Source organism: Neomonachus schauinslandi, chromosome 3 (assembly GCF_002201575.2).
Source record: "Neomonachus schauinslandi chromosome 3, ASM220157v2, whole genome shotgun sequence".
NCBI classification, from domain to species: domain Eukaryota; kingdom Metazoa; phylum Chordata; class Mammalia; order Carnivora; family Phocidae; genus Neomonachus; species Neomonachus schauinslandi.
The window spans coordinates 95643969-95662610 of record NC_058405.1 but is presented as its reverse complement, the minus strand read 5'-3'; the positions used below and the strand labels follow the sequence as shown (position 1 = coordinate 95662610).

At 33.9% G+C, this 18642-nt stretch overlaps 1 protein-coding gene across 2 annotated transcripts in view; it reads left to right on the top strand.

The window, feature by feature from the left end:
• The window catches only part of DPP10 (dipeptidyl peptidase like 10), a 1400194-nt gene that overhangs the window by 1062666 nt on the left and 318886 nt on the right, over window positions 1–18642 (top strand). For both annotated transcript variants that reach the window (XM_021695867.1, XM_021695868.2), the window contains exon 4: window positions 7317–7411. In XM_021695867.1, the coding sequence (XP_021551542.1) occupies window positions 7317–7411 (95 nt within the window). The remainder of the gene's footprint in view (window positions 1–7316; window positions 7412–18642) is intronic.

The window sequence follows — 18642 nt, the reverse complement described above, 5'->3', positions numbered from 1 at the left end:
CTGGGTGAGTTTGTGTTGTAAGAGTTTAGGACTGATGAATTGGGGGCGGTGAGGAGTTTGATCAGACAGCAATGGTGGGGATATTCTAACTGAACTGACTTAGCAGGATTCATGCTAAAGGCAGGCCAAAGTCACAGACTAGTCAAGAAGAGCACTCTGAGGATTCTGACTGAATTTTGGTCAAGGAGGCAGTCTTTGTCAGTAGTGCTAAATATATTTCTAAACAAAGTTGTAACAGTGGGAAAAAAAAGTATGGAAGATAGTGAAAAGAGAAAAAAATATTTCTTGAGATCCTTCAATGGGATATATACGAGACATTATGCATATACATACTTTATAATATAGAAGTTTCAAACAGCTGAATGCTGGCTCCACCCCCAACCCTCCCAAGAAATTCATCAAACTAACAACTGAGGCTGTTGCTCACATTGGTATAGGAGATCAAGGTCTTGACCGAGAGTGAGCAGCGTATGGAAAGGAAAGGACCAAGGGGGATGTGTTTGAGGTTTTGGGGATCTAGTTTGACAGGTCTCTCATTAGCAGTGTGGATTGGAACTGGGTGAGTTTGTGTTGTAAGAGTTTAGGACTGATGAATTCAAGGAGGTGAGGGGAGATAGTAACATTCATTTGGTTGAGCTATGTATTGTTGTGAGAAAGAGCTATTTACTTTAGTGGGCACTAGTTGAATAGTCTATTTTTCAAGGAATTGGGTTTTCACAAAGTTCCGTAGGGAAGTGGGGGAGATGAACTGATTTACAGCCTCGTCTTCCTGGCAAGAATTTCCTGAAATATTAAAGTCATATTAATGCAGACAGTTGAATGGTAAACTCATGTTAATATCGACAGTAAGATGTGTGAATAGTTTCAGTTCTCAAAGGAACATGAAATAGGCCCTTTCTTGAGTTCATAGAGTAATTGAAAACCCAAAACAACACATCAAAACTAAATAAAAATCGATACTAATTTTTTTAATGAAGTATATGGTTAAATATTAAATGACTAACATAGAAGTTCAGAAAAGAGATTGAGTAAGGACTTCAGAAGTGTTGGGAACTTAACAGTGCTTGGAAAAAGACATAGAATCTGGACAGGACCTGGGCAGTGGGTATCATAAGCAAAATAGAGTGAGGGTGATATATATGTGAACAAATGTACACAACAGATGATCTGGACTATTTTATAGGGAGTCAGGTGATAATAACTATGTAAATATATGTTGAAGCCAGGTAGTGTGTAACCTGAGTGCCAGTCTTTCATTTCATACTTTATTAATAGCGAGCCATGAGTTTTTTTGGTGCATATGACAAAATACAAGTGTTGTTTAGAATGTATTAGGCTGTGTGATTAGAATAAACTGGAGGCTTACAGAACATGTGAAAAATTAAAACAGTCTTCCAAGTGAAAGGTTGTAAAGAATAATATTAATATAGGAGTGAAGAGATAATATATATGGAACTTTGAGGGAGGGTATAGCCATAAATATAAGGAGTATAGTTTTATTCTACTGACTTTTATGTATCTGCAAGACATCTATGTGATCAAGCATAGAACTGAAAATACAAAACTGGCATCTGGGTAGGGTCAGAACTTGAACTGAAAGTTTAAGAATCAATATAGGAAGGTCTGAGTAGAAAGGATCACACAGAGGATAGCAATTGAAAAGTAAATAAATAAAGCTCAGAGCTGAACTTGGAAGGATATCTCTGCTTAGTATGTAAGGAAGCAGGTTAGGATGTACAGACATTTTTGAGGGAATAATTCCAGGGCAAAGCAATGGTTCAGAGTCAAGAAAGATGATTTTTAAATCCTTGTGTTCATCATCATTATCTCACACTGCAAAATCAAGTGAGGTAGGGAGTGGGCTTGGAGGAAGAGCACATTGGACTTGGTTATTGCAGGTCAGTGGTAATGTTGGAAGTTTGCAAGTTTAGCAGAGTGAGGACAGAAGCTCACTGCAGGGAGATATGATGAAGAGCATGTAAGACACACAGAATGACACAGAAACCTTGGGTAGAAAGTTTATTGAGGCTTACTGTGAAAAGAAACAGAAAAACCTGGGGGAGAGCAAAAGAGCTGAATGGAGGTGATTATCATCAGCATTAGCATCATCACTATACTATTTTATTATAGAAAATAAATATATATGCTCTAAAAAGCACAAGTAGCTGGCAAGAGGTACCAGAAATCGAAGATATTTAAGAGTTCAGAGCATAGTGATTTGGCAACAAAACAGCTTTTTGCTTTGCAAAGGAGAAAGATTACCTCATTCTAGAAGTCTGGATAAAAAAGAAAAAGTATAGGGTGAGATTTTGAGGTAGACAGGACAGTGACGCCATTTCTGACGTCCTTGGTTTTCACAGGTAAATACATGGAGCTTGGGGCTCTTTAAAAAGTGAGGATAGTGTTGCATAGTTATGAGCAGTGTTTCAGGAGAGATGAATGAGGGGCCTGCTGTGTTTCAAAGATGACTAGCTCAGTACTCCAGACTTGCCCCTTGATATGTTTAACTAAAGATTAAATCTTAACTTGATATTTAATAAATTCTCTCAAAAGGCATTTCAGTTTTTTTCTGTGATAATCATTTCACTATTTTGTTTCACTGTTTTTAAATTTTTTTCAGTTAATTGGGAGTTAAAAATATTTCAGATGCTGTGGAGTTTTTATTTTAGATATCAAGAGCAGATTTTTTTTTAAAACAGAGTTTTTAAAACAAAGGTCATAGTTGAATTAACATTCCCAAATAATTGATTTGCTATGCTTTTTTCCCAATTTTTGAAAATTATCTTTATAGATAGATGATAGTTTTGTTTTGAAATATTCAGAGCAAATTATCATGTCAAAATTAAATGCATATTTACATGACCAATCATAACATCAACAGAAAAACAAAGTGCCTTTACATTGATGTACATGGAAGGTGAATTTTGTCTGCTGTTAACCCTAAGTATAACCTATTAACCAGAGCTGAGTTTATTACCTATTGCAGTTATGGAGGACAACATTTTGACAGTCTTAGGATATCCAGAAACAGGAGCTAGTTGGGTAGGTTTGGGGAGGTTAGTGTAGGGCTAGGGATCTGGGCTTGAGTGGGTCTTTCAATGTGAGAAGCAGCTTAGAGTTGGGCATATTTCATGATATAGTATCTTAAGATTGGTGGACAAAGAGGCAGGCATCTTGAAGTTAGTATTAAGTAAACAGGTGTTTGATAATTAAGAAATTTGCTCAGTTTCAAGAGCTTCTTATTCAGATAAATTAATTTTCATGGAGTTCCTGAAGAAAGTTGTTTGTATGCTTTTACATTTATTTTCGTGGGCAAGAACATGTAGTAACTCAAAATAAAATCTTATACATGTAGGCTGCTTTGGTTCTTGGTCCTGACATTTGGGGTGGATATGGAGGCCTCAGTTTTCAATTTCATTAGCAAATTGAGAACTGAACTGTTCTGTGAAGTGCTTTACTACCTGCTTTGTGTGGAAGAGGTAGAAAATAAAGGGTTGCATTTATCTGAATGATCTTAACCTAAAACATACTACTATGTTTTCCCTTTCTTTAGATACATTAAGGAAAAGGGGGATAGGTGGAAATGACAGTAATAATAATCATCTAGGGAGACAACACTAAAAATATATTCTCGGAGCTCAGGATGGAGAGTCTAGATGGTGATTCTGTCTTGTCACACCTTTTCATTTTTAAAAAAACTGACTGAATCAAATATGTGTTCAGGATAATTGACTCTTAACTTTCAATGAGCTGAAAAGGAAGAAAGATTATTTAATCAAAGTACTGTGTAGACATGCATAATATTGTGTTTTAAGAATATTTCAAGTAACACTTACCTTAATCTTCCTGTGTTAATGCACTCTACTCATTGCTCTTATTCACTCGTATTTCATTACTTAATATTAAGCAAAATATGACATGACAATTTTGAAATCTAGTTCCAGAAAGTAATTTATTAATGCAATAACAGAAGTATCAAAATGGGAGATTCCACTAGTGATTATAAATCAAACATTAAAGTAGGATAAATATGAGACCCAGAAGACCACATTTTAAAGACCAGGAAAAAAATTAAACAGAATTAATAAAGGCAGATATTAGATGCTTTTAAAATAATTCATGCAGAAATCTGTATTAAATTTTAAGCTAGGGAATTACACTTCATTTAAAAAAGTTTCTCCTTCTAATTCAACATTGAGAGTCTAATAGGAAAATTTACAAGTGTGCAGATCTAAAGGTATTTATAAATCTCAAATCTCTATAGATTTTTTCAAGTCTAAATAATTATTCAGCAGAATTTACTTTTAAAATATTAATTTAGTTTTTATCTTCTCAAACAAGCTTCACTTCCTTCTACTTTGGTTCTCAGGGGAACAAAAGTTAATTTTCCTTTTTCTACACCTCATACAGTCCATCACTGGCTTAGGATTTTCTCTTACTGTGAGACTGGGGGGCCATATGTCACTCATCCTTTCCATTGAACATGAACCATCATTCATACTACAGTTGCTCTCTGATCTCTTCTTCTTCCCTAAGCCCACAGACTTCATCCCTGTATAGAATTCTGTTGTGTGCTTGCCTCCTAGATGAAGACCCACTCATTGATGGCTTTTGGCTTTATTTATCTTCACTGTGCAGTAGAAGGGGGAAAGTCCTTTTTCTCTTAATTTTTAGTGAAAATATTATAAGGATGACTTGTTAAGACATGCTCTTTGGCTCTTCTTGCTTATCAATGATGGCAGTTTCCATCAATATCACGAAGTGGTCCAGAATTGAGAATGTCAAGAAAAATAACAGAGGTGTTGATTGAGGTTGGACTCTTTGTTAAAGCAGCATTAATTGAGAGCAGGAAGACAGAAGACCAGAATTAGCTGGCAAAACCAAATGAATAACACAGGCGACCAGCGTTGCTGTTGAGCTATGACCATAAATACAGGATAGAAAAGAAAGGGAAGAGAGGAAAGGAATATAAATCAAAGCAAATATTTATTATTTGTGTAGAGCTGTTATTTGTTCTACATCACTAGAATAGACAACAGGTAAAGTTAATGATAGTAGAACCCAGTTTATTTATAGCTGATGAAAGTTCAGAAGGTGATACAAGGCCTTATTTTAAATATCACATAGGATTATCTTTCTGCCCATACAGTCTGCTTCAGATAATAACTTGAAAATCTATCTTTGTCTCTTTTCCTCCTTTCTTAATACACCATTTTCCCCCTGATCCAACATGTCAATGTCCCTATTGAGCTCAAGAACTACTGGCCTCCTGTGCTATCCTTATAGCATTTTTGCTAGTATTGATCACTTCTCATCATATAATTTCTAGGTATAGCTTTTTGTAATATTGAAATAACTAGAGAACAAGTCAGAAAATCTTGTTCTATGTGAAGTGTCAGACATTTCCATAAAACCTTCATAACCCACTATGCAGTACTTGTTCACGCTTATGCAACTGAAGACATTTGGGTTCTGAGAAATTGTGTCTTGTATAACTTCATTTACTGAGGATAGTGGACCCAAACTGCTTCAATATTGCCTTTCTTCTAAGAATGGGCAGAGGGTTAGCAAGGTGCAATATCATGTAAAGGGTTAGAATTGATTAAAACTGGAAAGAAGATTATCATTAAAAAAAAACATTCAAGTCTGCTTTTATTTGGGTAACTTCCCTTTAACACACAACCACATACACATACATGTATGTGTAATATATAATATATATGTACATTACACATGTGGAATATATAGTATATATACATATATATGTGTGTAATTTATACATATATATGTATAATATAATATATAGTGTAATATATATTATATATTGTTCAACTCCTTTGACCAAGAAGCAAGTGATTTTCTTTAAGTTAGAAGATAAAAATTCATGACTACTTAGTGTTCCAGCCAGTGCAATTCTTTATATTGGCATTACTACATTGGCATTACATTATTTATATTGTATTTATAAATAATTGAATTTATTTTTCTTCAGACTGGACATATCTCTCTTCTACTCAAAAACAATAACTAGTTACTTCCTATCATTGGATACATTTATATTTCTTTCATTTTGTTATTATTCAGCTTGAAAATACTTAGATCTTTTAGATCCATATTATTCATTTTAAAAAGGATCATTATATTTAATTAGATTATTAAGATGATTTCCAACTGTTAGTCATCAAAGAAGTATCAAACTTTGCACATACCATCTATGTACATTCAGTGGAGTAGAAATAAAGTAACATACTTTTCAGCAAAGATTGGCATATTTCTTTTATATTCATTTAGGAAAAACAACATTGAATCTACCATGAATATTTAGCTTGTTTAATATTTTCTCTAAGTTAGATGAATGTGAAAATGAATATATATTTATATTTAACTCCTGGCAGTTTTCCCTTGTGTTGATACTTTCAATCTGAGGAATTATTCTTTTTTTTTAAGATTTTATTTATTTATTTGAGAGAAAGAGATAGAGTGAACATGAGCAGGGCAGGGGCAGAGGGAAAGGGAGAAGCAGACTCCCTGCTGAACAGGGAGCCCTACCCAGGGTTGGATCCCCGGATCCTGAGATCATGACCTGAACCAAAGTCAGATGCTTCACTAACTGAACCACCCAGGCATCCATGAGGTATTCTTAAGCTGATTTAATTTGCTGACAAATGTGGCTGAATTGAACTGAAATGAAGACATCAAAAAAAAAATAAAATGAAGACATCATTTTCCTAAAGTTGACAAAGATGATACAGGGGCATGCTAGCAGTCAGAGATTTTGATCTGTGATCACACAGGCCAGATAAAATATCAGGGACAAAATTCCCAAAGCTAAGGAGAAAGGGTGGATAGGAATTGAGTAAGAAAGGAGACAGGAAAAGTCTTCATGAGGGTGGTCTGGTAGGAGTAGCTTAGAATGGTGTGGCTTTACGGTAAACTGGCAGCCCTTGTTGTCCCTTTAACTGGATCATGCATCAGTAACAGTAACATGGAAACTGGAGGCACTTTGTCCCTTCTTTCCATCTCAGAATGGGCAGCAGATTTTCCATATTTTAATTAATTTTCAGTTGTTAAACCAGAAACCTGAGTGGCCCCTTTCACTAACCCTGTTTTCACTGCACAATAGACCATGTGCTAGTCAGGCTTCCTGATCACTAAAGAAGATTAATGTGAGCCAAGTACAAAAATTTGCTCAGGTTATTAAAGGCTAACAGTGATTGTTCTAATGTGTCTGCTTATTATGCACATTTTCTCCTCTACAGTTTATTATATTACCTAGTCAATGTGTTTGTCAATTGTTAATATCTTTGTTGTTGCAGATACAGATGTGGTGTATAAAAGCGAGAATGGACATGTCATTAAACTGAATATAGAAACAAATGCCACCACATTATTATTGGAAAACACAACTTTTGTAAGTAATGAAAAATTAATTACTTTATGCATTTCAGTATTGTTTAGAATGCTCTCTAGGTGCACATAACTTTTTTCTTCTTCAGCTCCAGCACCTGCAAAACATTTCAGGTAAAAAGTTAGGGCTTGGCATATCATTAGAATCAGTACATCGATTAAAAGGAAATGCCCATGTGCCCATCTGCTTCATGTCTCCCCATTTATCTTCATATCTCCCCTTTTTAGTCAATGAGTAAATGTTTCCAAGAATAAAATTTCCCTAGAATCAATGTTTCTTCCAATATTTCCTATGTAAGATCACTCATACGGATGTGAAGATTAAAAAAAAAAAATCTAACACAAGTTATCACAACCTTTTTCTCCCTCTTTACTTTTCATTCTTTCTGACTTCTAATTTTGTTGTAGTTTTCTGGATCAAGCAGAAGGCAGACTTTCTAAAACTGGCTTTCTGCTGGGGCTGATGTGTTTTACTTTTATAATTTAGGCTTCTACCATTTTCATTTTACTTCTCCAGAGTCACTGGTTAGCCTGACAGTGTTTAAATAACAGAATGTATTTATTTTGCTCTTACAAAAAAATATGAATTTTGTCTTTCTTGTAAATTCAGTCTTCTTAAGGTGGATTTACCTATGATTACCTACAGAGTGAGTGTTAATGAATTAACTTTTGCAGAAATTCAAAATTTAGCTGTCAAACACCACTGAAAAACAGTGTGTAGTTATTCACTCATGGTTTTATATAATCAAAAGTTCAATATATTGCCTATTAAATGACCTCATAGGATACAGAGAAAACATACTCCAAGGCCTCAGAGGATTTTCCATGCAAATTAAATCAGTGAGCACAAATCATCAGCTCCCTTTTTTTTTTTTCTCATTTCTACTTGTACATTTGGAATAGACATCTAGACTTCATGTTTTTTATAGGATGGCCAGGTGAAAGATATGGACTGGACCCTTCTGTTGTTTAGTGTTTTTATAAAGAAAATATGGTCATTGAAATCAGGAAGTGCTTATATAGTTATGCATCTATTAGGCTAAATTAAACCAAACAGCTGATGTACTTTAGTAATTAGAGCAACAAGTAACAGAATAAAGACATTTTTGTTTTTAAACTAATTGGTTAATTCACAGATATCAGAGAAACAGCTACTCAGAATGCAACTCTTTATAGCCCTTGTGGAATGCTGAGGATAGAACCCAGATTGCTCACTTTGTAAAAATACGGATTTCCTTGGGGCAGATAATACTAACCCTAATGAAAAAGTTTAATAAATGTTTAGAGCAGTGTCTGTTATTTCTTAATTGGGTGGTCCTCTGTGGTACTAGAGAAAAGGCTAAGGAATCATCAAGGTATGTTAAAATGAATGGGAAAAAAAAAGCCCTCAGTAGGACAAAAGGCAGAAAGCAGGAGTATACTGAAGATTTGCTGATTAAAGTCAATATGAATTGATTTTCAATAAAATTAGTTTTGGGGGAAAAAAACTAAATATCTTATTTTTTTTTTATCACACAGTATCATTTTTGAGGGGGAGTATAGGCCTTCGGTGGCCAAGCATTTAAGTTAGGTATAGACACTCAGTACATGAATATTCAGTTATGTGATAATTCCTTATTGATCATTCCCTTTATACAGGTTAATGAGGTCTTCACCTCATTAGGTGGACCTAATCTATGGTCATAGATTATGTATTTTTTTTCAGCATTTGGTCCTTACTTCCTTAGCCTCTATGATACATCAAAAAATAAACAAAAATAAATAAAATCTTGTGGCTTTACTACATTATCCCAGTTCTTTTGTTGGTCCCTCACACCACCCCCAGCTCACCTCATTGTAGTTTCTCCATGTACTGATTAATACCATTTTATCTTTGTGCATGTGTGCTTAATCTTTTTAAATCCTTTTGAGGTCTATTTCTACTCCCTTTTATGTAGGCAGTGACTCTTAATTACCAGAGTCATATTTAGTAAATATTCTAATTTACTGATCTTCTAAGATTCATAGGCTCCCTAAAGACATTTATCTCACAACACAGATAATTAAGCAATTTCTAAGTCCTAGAGGTGTCAGAATTCAGTGATGGTGGGGGAGGTGCACCGATAAGGGATTGGAGTATGGCATATATTTGCAACCAGTTAACTCAAAACTGTAAAAAATAAAAAAATACAAATACCATGATTCCACATCTCTTCAGAGGAACTCATTTAATCATTTCCTCCCCACTCCAAGATAGCATTATTAAATGTAGTCGTCTTTTCAAAGCTCATGCTAGGCTAAAGTCTGGGTTTACTTTCTCTCAAAGGCTATTCTGTTGGAAAAAAATCTCTTACTAGAGCATAAGGATTTTATTCGTACTGCAGATTTTTCATTGAGCAATTATCAATATTTTAATTAGAATCATAATTGGCTAAGATCACTATAAAAGCTTTGTAATAAAAGTGCCAAGTCAATTAAGAAAATAAACATATTATTGATAGAAAGTGATAATATAATAGCCTATTATTTAGTAGGACATATTTTTCTAAAATGTGACAGGCAGTTTATTTTAAAAATTAAGATAACACCACATTGTCATTTCCCTCTTAAAAACATTTTAAATATGAATAGTGGGTACTTTTAGCTATGTAATCATGGTTAGCAGACTCCATGAGTAACAATAATGTTGGACGTGGCTGTCAAAAATAAAACAAAAGTAAATCATTTTCCTGAAATAATTGTCTTAAGGCTTCTTTTGGATTCAAGATAGGTGGATTTCTAATGAAGGAGGAAATTAAAGGGTATATAACTTTTAAAGAAGAGTTATGCAAAAGAAGTGCTTTAGCCCCAAAACTGCTCTTCATCATTTTTGAGTGTTTGGAAATGTTATCTCTTAAAGCCAGAACTATTTCAAACAAAACCTCATTCACAGTGACATAATGAGGAAATGTTTCATAAGTATTAGCTATATGTACTCTTTCTGCTGTCAGTAAATTGAATATCACCAGTGGTCTTAGCAGAAAACACCAGCAGCCATAAACAGTTCTATCAAATCACTTTTTGAAATTAGGAGGGAATTGGAAATGGGTCTAATGCACTTATATGGAAATGGGTAACTGATGTATAAGACTCTCACGTCTTTTTGACTCTGAAAATCTGCAGAGCTTTTAAAAACATGCTATAAAAATAGCCCAAAACAGAGGAAAGAAATTCATATTTGGCAGCAGAATGATTCCAAGGAAAATGTTAGCTACACATTTTGGGGGTCCAACTGTCTTTTTATAGTCCATTCCAAGATAGTAGGTTTGATTAGAACCAGGGAATATTTATTGACTTAGGCATAGAGATAGCATCCATTGGCTTGCATGCCATCATAATATTTGTATTTGTTTATTTTTAATTTGTTCTGCCATTGGGTATGTGGGGGTGGAGGGAATAGATCCAACTCTATTTTACCACCACAAAATCAAGGAACCTCTTTTCTGATTAATGTTTAAGGAAATAAGTGCCCTATGGAAAAAAATACTGTGGTACCAGTAAATACTTACTGGATAAAGGCACCCAAAATTTCATGTCTTAAAATTTGAAATAAAGGTAAGCCCTTGGTGATGGGCCCTCAGTGTTGTATATAAGATGAATCACTAAATTCTATACCTGAAACTAATATTACACTGTATGTTAAGTAACTGGAATTTACATAAAAAACTTGGAAAAAAATTGAACTACAGAAAGGTTATTAGAAAGTTCTGACTGGCCAAATGGTTTTACACGTTGGCTGCAATCATAGAGAATTTGTTGTTGTTGTTTTTAAAGATCTGACTTTGGCAGTATGTGTTGGCATCCTAGTAGTGAATGGTATCAGTAGTGTAGCTAATACTGATTGGCCAATGTGAAGTCACAGGAACCGCACACCTACACAGTTGCCGTGTACACAATACAGTTATCTTTCTTTAGACCAGTGGTTCTCAATTGGGGGTAATTTTATCAGGAGACAATTGGCAACTCTGAAGACATTCTTGATTGTTGTGGCTGGAGGTGGGGAGTGTGCCATGGGAATCTAGTGAATAGAGGTCAGAGATGCTGTTAAACATTCTACAATGCTCAAGACAGCTCCTTACAACAACAACAAAGTTATCTAGATGAAAATGTCAGTAGTGCCAAATTTTCAACATCCAGGTCGAGGCAGGGATACCAGGGAAACCATGAGATGATTCAAAGGTAGATTTTTCAAGGTGAGATCAAAGCAGTGGTTCTTTTTGTCAGAAATTTTTTAAATTTTATTATGTTATATCACCATACATTACATCATTAGTTTTTGATGTAGTGTTCCATGATTCATTGTTTGCGTATAACACCCAGTGCTCCATTCAGTATGTAATCTGAGGCTTCCAGCTTCATTTCTTGAGACATATTTCTTCTTTTTTATGGACCAGTCTGTGAAGAAGACCAGCGGGCATGAGTATAATCACTTGGCCTTGGATTCCTCTTCTGTGGATAGCTAAAAGTATGACCCCAGTTTTCTTATAGTTTTCTGGGGATACTTCTAATTGAGATATTTTGTTATTGTTGTTCAGGCAAGTTGGTATCAGTTACTGGCTATTGTCAATTCCTTTGACCATGAAACAAATAATTTTCTCTAAGTTAGAAGATAAAAACTGATGACTGTTTAGTGTTCCAGTCAGTGTAATTCTTTACATTGGCATTACTACATTGGCATTATATTATTTATATTGTGTTTATAAATTTATATTGTGTTTATAAATAATTGAATTTATTTGTCTTCAGACTGGACATATCTCTCTTCTACCCCAAAGCAGTAACTACTCCCTATCATTGGATACATTCATGTTTCTTTCATTTTTTTATTATTCAGCTTTGAAAATATTTAGATCCTTTTATACACATATTATTCATTTTAAAAAGGATCATTATATTTAATTAGATTATTTAGATAATTTCCATCTCTTAGTCCTCAAAGAAGCATCAAACTTTACACATACCATCTATGTACATTCAAGTGAATAGAAATAATATTTTTCAGCAAAGATTGGAATATTTCTTTTATATTCACTTAGGAAAGAGAACATTGAACCTACTATGTATATTTAGCTTGTTTAAAATTTTCTTTAAGTTGGATGAATCTGAAAATGATTTCCTGCATAGTTTTAAAATTGATGGTTGTCAAAACAGGAAAATCAGAAAGAAAAATTTTTATTCTTACCCTGGAAGTCTCCTCAAGGACAAATTTAAAATGTGAGAACAGATATTCTTGTCTCCATATGTTTGCGAGTATGACATGATTACTCTAAAATTCCATACAGTTATTCATACAGTTCCCCATAGGTGAGAAAGACTCTAAGAGAGATCACTCCATTTCTTTTTTTTTTTTAAGATTTTATTTATTTATTTTTTATAGAGCGAGTGAGAGAGAAGCAGCATGAGAGGGGAGAGGGTCAGAGGGAGAAGCAGGCTCCCCGCTGAGCCAGGAGCCCGATGTGGGACTCGATCCCAGCACCCTGGGATCATGACCTGAGCCGAAGGCAGACGCTTAACCATCTGAGCCACCCAGGCGCCCGAGATCACTCCATTTTCTATTTCACCCTTAATTAGCACTGTGAATGATCCAGGAAACAGATGCTACAAACATATTTATTCACTGGGATGAAGTATCTTGGATGGTATAATCATTTTTGTCCTGAGTAGCGTTAATTGTTACTAATAAAAAGTATCAACAGCTCTATTAATTGTTATGAAGATTCTTAAATGTCATCCTTGACAGGAACCAAAATTTTCTAAATAATATATCTAAAAGTCTTCTTTGTATGGAGTAAAATACCACTTCTTATTAAACATCACTTATTTAACCCTTTGAAAAAGAGCTTATTTCAACTATATCCAATATATCCTCTTAAATATGTGCAATAAAATTATTACAAATCCAGTATTTACTTCTGTAAAGATTCTTATTTAGAATCCCTGGGACTGGGGTGTAAATTGTTTTGATGTGTGTCAGATAGGATGAGAATATAGCTGGCAGCCAGATTTATTGCAATTAATTACAATTATTTTGGAATTCAGCTTCCTGAGAAGTCAGTGCTCTGAAGTGTATCTGAGACCAATCAGTCTGTTTTGAGTATTTCGAGGCTCTGGTTATGTGCCCTTGACCATCTGATGAATATTTCTGCCTTTCATTTTCTTTCAGAAGAATTTTATATTTGGCTACATCCCAGTCATGGAAAGCCAATTAGACATTTTAAAAAATACTAATAATGAAATACCCCGTTCTTCTATTATTTCATGGTGGAATTTGAGCAAGAAAAATGCATTTTAAGAGACCTTTGAAGGTTTTCAAGTTGATAATACTGGGATTTTCTTCCTTTGTCTTTTTTTTTTTTTTTTGAGTTTCAGAAACTTCGGCCTGTGCACTTTGTTAATGGAGAACTATGCATTAAGCAGAACTTTGTAACTAACCATTTATAGTAAAGAGTACAGATATTTTCATAGTACACTGTGAATATAGTAAATTAGTATTTCGGTTTGTTTATGGAACATAATGTAGGGCATTCAGCATTCAGCAAACATTAAATGATAATGGCAGCCTATTACAGAGCTAGAAAGCATTCTCCCTGTCTTCCACTTTGGTTTCAATAAAAAGAAACTGAGACCCAGAGAAATAAAGTGACTTGCTCGATGCTTCTAGTAGAGTCTTAAGACTAGAATACAAATTCCTTGACTCTTGGTCTAACGTTGCTCTCATATACCTAGATGAGTTTTTCATTCAAAATCCCTTTTAAGAAAATGTAAAATAAATTAAAATCCTTAATATCTATGTATAAGGAGTTTCTATATGTATTTGTATATTTATTTTTATTTTTCATTTTTTTATTGTTAGTCACCATACAATCATTTATTACTTAAAACTTTTACAAAAGATACTTGAATTAAAGAAATATATATGTTTATATGTGTGTGAGAATACACACACACACACACACACACGTATTTCTTTTACCATCAGCTAATCAGGAAGAAAGCAGTAGACATTGAATGGAAAAGCACTGGACGCTGAATGGAAAAGAAAAAATAAAGGGAAAATATAATTTAAATGGTTTTATTTGCCTTAGCTTGGCTGAAGTCACCATATTTGTTTTTAGCGTATTTTGGATTTTCAATGACTATCTCCTATGTCATCATTCTTTCCATGCAATTATTTTCAATTCTTTTGGAAATGCTGCCTATTGAGAAACAACCTTATCTGTATTACACACAGACACACACACACACCACCACCACCACCACCATCAAGCCACTCACCACCCTGCTTTTCTTCTCTTTTATCCTTTGATGGATATGTCTGAAAAAAATCTAGTCTACATTTGAGATTCTTCCTTCTCTTAAAAGCTTACAGAGATTTTTCTCCCTCTCTGTTTTTATAATATTGCTGCATCATTGTTAAAATGACTCATCATATCTTAGTTTATTAATTCACTTGCCAACAAATTATTGAGCCCCTGCTATGTATCAGATAAGATTCCAGGTTCTGGGGATACATGTTGAACAAGGCAGCCTTGTTATACGAGCAATTGCAGCTGGTATTAAGTCCTTGAAAAAAAAAAGTAGCATGGAGTGAAGGTTAGAAAAGGATCAGGTGTCCAGGGAAGGTCCACTGTGGAGGCAACATTCCAAGGTTAGGGTGAAGAGTTTTGTAGGCTCAAAAAAGAATAATTACAAAGAACCTTGGGTGGGAACTGTATAGATCTATTTTAAGAATAGAAAATACATAAGTAATAGAGAATGTAAAGAATGGTACTGGATGAACCCAGTGAAATAATTATGAGAAAAATTATGTTGTTTTATAGGCCAAGGTTTTGTTTTATAAGCAATAGGTACACTTTAAAGAAAGTGGTGATACCTGAGTCACATTTTAAAAGAACACTCTGCTATGTGAGGAATATATTCTAGGGATGTTAAAGTAGAAATTGTAAGACCACTTTGAAGGCTACAGCAGTGGTATTTCTCTCATTGAGAAGATTCAGGGCTTGAACTAGAATGGACTAACAGAAAAGATGCAAAGTAGGTGGATCAAGGATTTGAGGATAGAGTGGACAGGTTTTTGTCTAACTGCTTTGTATCTTTCAGAAATAGAGGAATCAACATTGTGTCTTAGCTTTTAAAATGGCATTAAGTCGTCAATTCTATTTTAATGTTTTCCAACTAATCTTGACATTAAGATCTATTTAGTGTTCAGTTGTTATATGTGTATTTTATATTTGTTTTTTGTATATAACAGTACAATAAAGGAATTTCTGTGTCTTGGTTAAAAAAGATTTGTGGCAAAATTAGGAAGTTTACATAGATTGTTGAAATTCAATCCATCATCTCCTGGGTGTTAAAAATGTACGTTTTTAAAAAAATGTACTATTTTAATTATAATTGATCGGATCATTCAGTACTTTTTTTAAGCATTTAAATTCCAGTTAGCATACAATGTAATATTAGTTTCAGATGTATAGTACAGTGATTCAACACTCCCATACAACCCAGTGCTCATCACAAGTGTACTCCTTAATCCCATCACCTATTTACCCATCATCCCACACACCTCTCCTCTTATAACCATCAGTTTGTTCTCTATAGTTAAGAGTCTGTTTCTTGGTTTGCCTCCCTCTCTCTTTTCCCCCCTTTGCTCATTTGCTTTGTTTCTTAAGTTCCACATCTGAGTGAAATCATATGGTATTTGTCTTTCTCTGACTTCTTTTGCTTACCATAATACTCTAGCTCCATCCATGTTGTTACAAATGGCAAGATTTCATTCTTTCTTATGAATGAGTAATATTCCATTGTATATATACACACCACATCCTCTTTATCCATTCATCAGCCATTGGACACTTGGACTATTTCCATAATTTGGCTATTGTAGATAATGCTGCTATAAACATCGGGATGCATTTGGATTAGTATTTTTGTATTCTTTGAGTAAATACCTAGTAGTGTGGCTGTTGGATCGTAGGGTAGTTCTATTTTTAACTTTTTGTGGAGCCTTCATGTTGTTTTCCAGAGCGGCTGCACCAGTTTGCATTTCCACCAACAATGCAAAAGGGTTTCCCTTTGTCCACATCCTTGCCAATACCTGCTGTTTCTTTTGTTGTTGATTTTAGCCATTTGGCAGCTGTGAGGTGATACCTCATTACAGTTTTGATTTGTATTTCCCTGAGGATCAATTATGTTGAACATCTTTTCATGTGTCTATTGGCAATCTGAATGTCTTCTCCGGAAAAATGTCTATCATGTGTTCTGCCCATTTTTAATGGGATTATTCATTTTTTGGGTGTTGAGTTGTATAATTTCTTTATATATTTTAGATCTTAACCCTTTTCCAGATATGTCATTTGCAAATATCTTCTCCCATTCTATAGATTGCCTTTTACTTTTGTTGATTGTGTTCTTTGCTGTACAGAAGATTTTTATTTTGATGAAGTACCAACAGTTTATTTTTGTTTTTATTTCCCTTATCTCAGGAGATGTGTCTAGAAAGAAGTTGCTATGACCGACGTCAAAGAGGTTACTGCCTGTGTTCTCCTCTAGGATTTGTATGGTTTTATGTCTCATATTTAGGTCTTTAATCTGTTTTGAATTTGTTTTTGCATATGGTGTAAGAAAGTGGTCCAGTTTCTTTGTTTTGCATGTTGCTGTCCAGGTTTCCCAACACCATTTGTTGCAGAGACTCTTTTTCCCATTGCATATTCTTTCTTGCTTTGTTGAAGATTAATTGACCATATAGTTGTGGGTTCATTACTGAGTTTCCTATTCTGTTCTATTGATCTATGAGTCTATTTTTGTGCCAGTGCCATACTGTTTGGTTACTACAGCTTTGTAATATAACTTGAAGTCTGAAATTGTGATGCCTCCAGCTTTGCTTTTTTTTTCAAGGTTGCTTTGGGTATCTGGGATCTGTTGTGGTCCCAAACAAATTTTGTTTGTTGTAGCTCTCTGAAAATTGCTGTGGGTATTTTGATAGGGATTGCATTAAGTGTGTAGATTGCTTTGAATAGTATAAACATTTTAACAATATTTGTTCTTCCAATCCATGAGCGCGGAATGTTTTTCTACTTCTTTGTGTCATCTTCAATTTCTTTCATCAGTATTTTATAGTTTTCAGAGTACAAGTCTTTCATCTCCTTGGTTGGGTTTATTCCTAGGTATGGTTTTTGGTGCAGCTGTAAATGGGATTAATTCCTTAATTCCTATTTCTGCTGCTTCATTAATTGGTATATAGAAATGCAACAGATTTCTGTATGTTGATTTTATATCCTGTGCCTTTACTGAACTTGTGTATCAGTTCTAGCAGTTTTTTTGTGGTGTCTTTTTGATTTTCTATATAGAATATCAGGTTCCTTGATTGAAATCTTAAAATTAAAACTTTAATTTCAAAAGAGTTAAATAAATGGTTACTATAATTAATGAAGTTGTTATTGATTTAGAAATCCGGAAATATGTAAGCTTATTCAAAGATAAATTTGATGATATTGTGATTAAGCAGTGATGATACCTTTTTATACCTTTCATTAAACTTCTCACTACTTTATGAATATCTTAAGAGAGGAAGCTAACCAAGACTTACTCAATTTTGTGTTTTCAGTGACTAACAATGAAGGCATAGCCCTGAGTAGACACTTAGTGCACATTTTATGAATGTTTTTTATTTATTTTCTTTTTCCACATCATATCATTTTTCTAAATATTGGATTCATAGTGGTCCATGAGAGAATGTAGGAGAAAAATGAGATTTAATTAACTCTCCTAAAATTTGAATCAGCTGAAAAAAGGATAATTTATAAACCAAAATAATAATTTTTGCCACTCACTTAAGGTGTGAGCCCATCAGATTGCAAGCAAGTAAAAAGATCTTCCAATTATTGAAATGAATAGTATTTATTTTCAGCAAAGATTGAAAGATAGTAAACAATTACTTGATTCTTTGCAACATATTTTTATTATTTTGACACACTGTTAATTCATAGGATATCCAAGAAATATATATACATATAAGAAGCTTCATTTCATCCTCCAATATATTCATTGCTTATTAGACATTGAAAGAAATGTCCCTTCCACCTTAGTTTCAGGAAAATCTATTCATCTTTTTTTTTATGTTAATAACCATACATTACATCATTAGTTTTTGATGTAGTGTTCCATGATTCATTGTTTGCATATAACACCCAGTGCTCCATTCAGTACATGCCCTCTTTA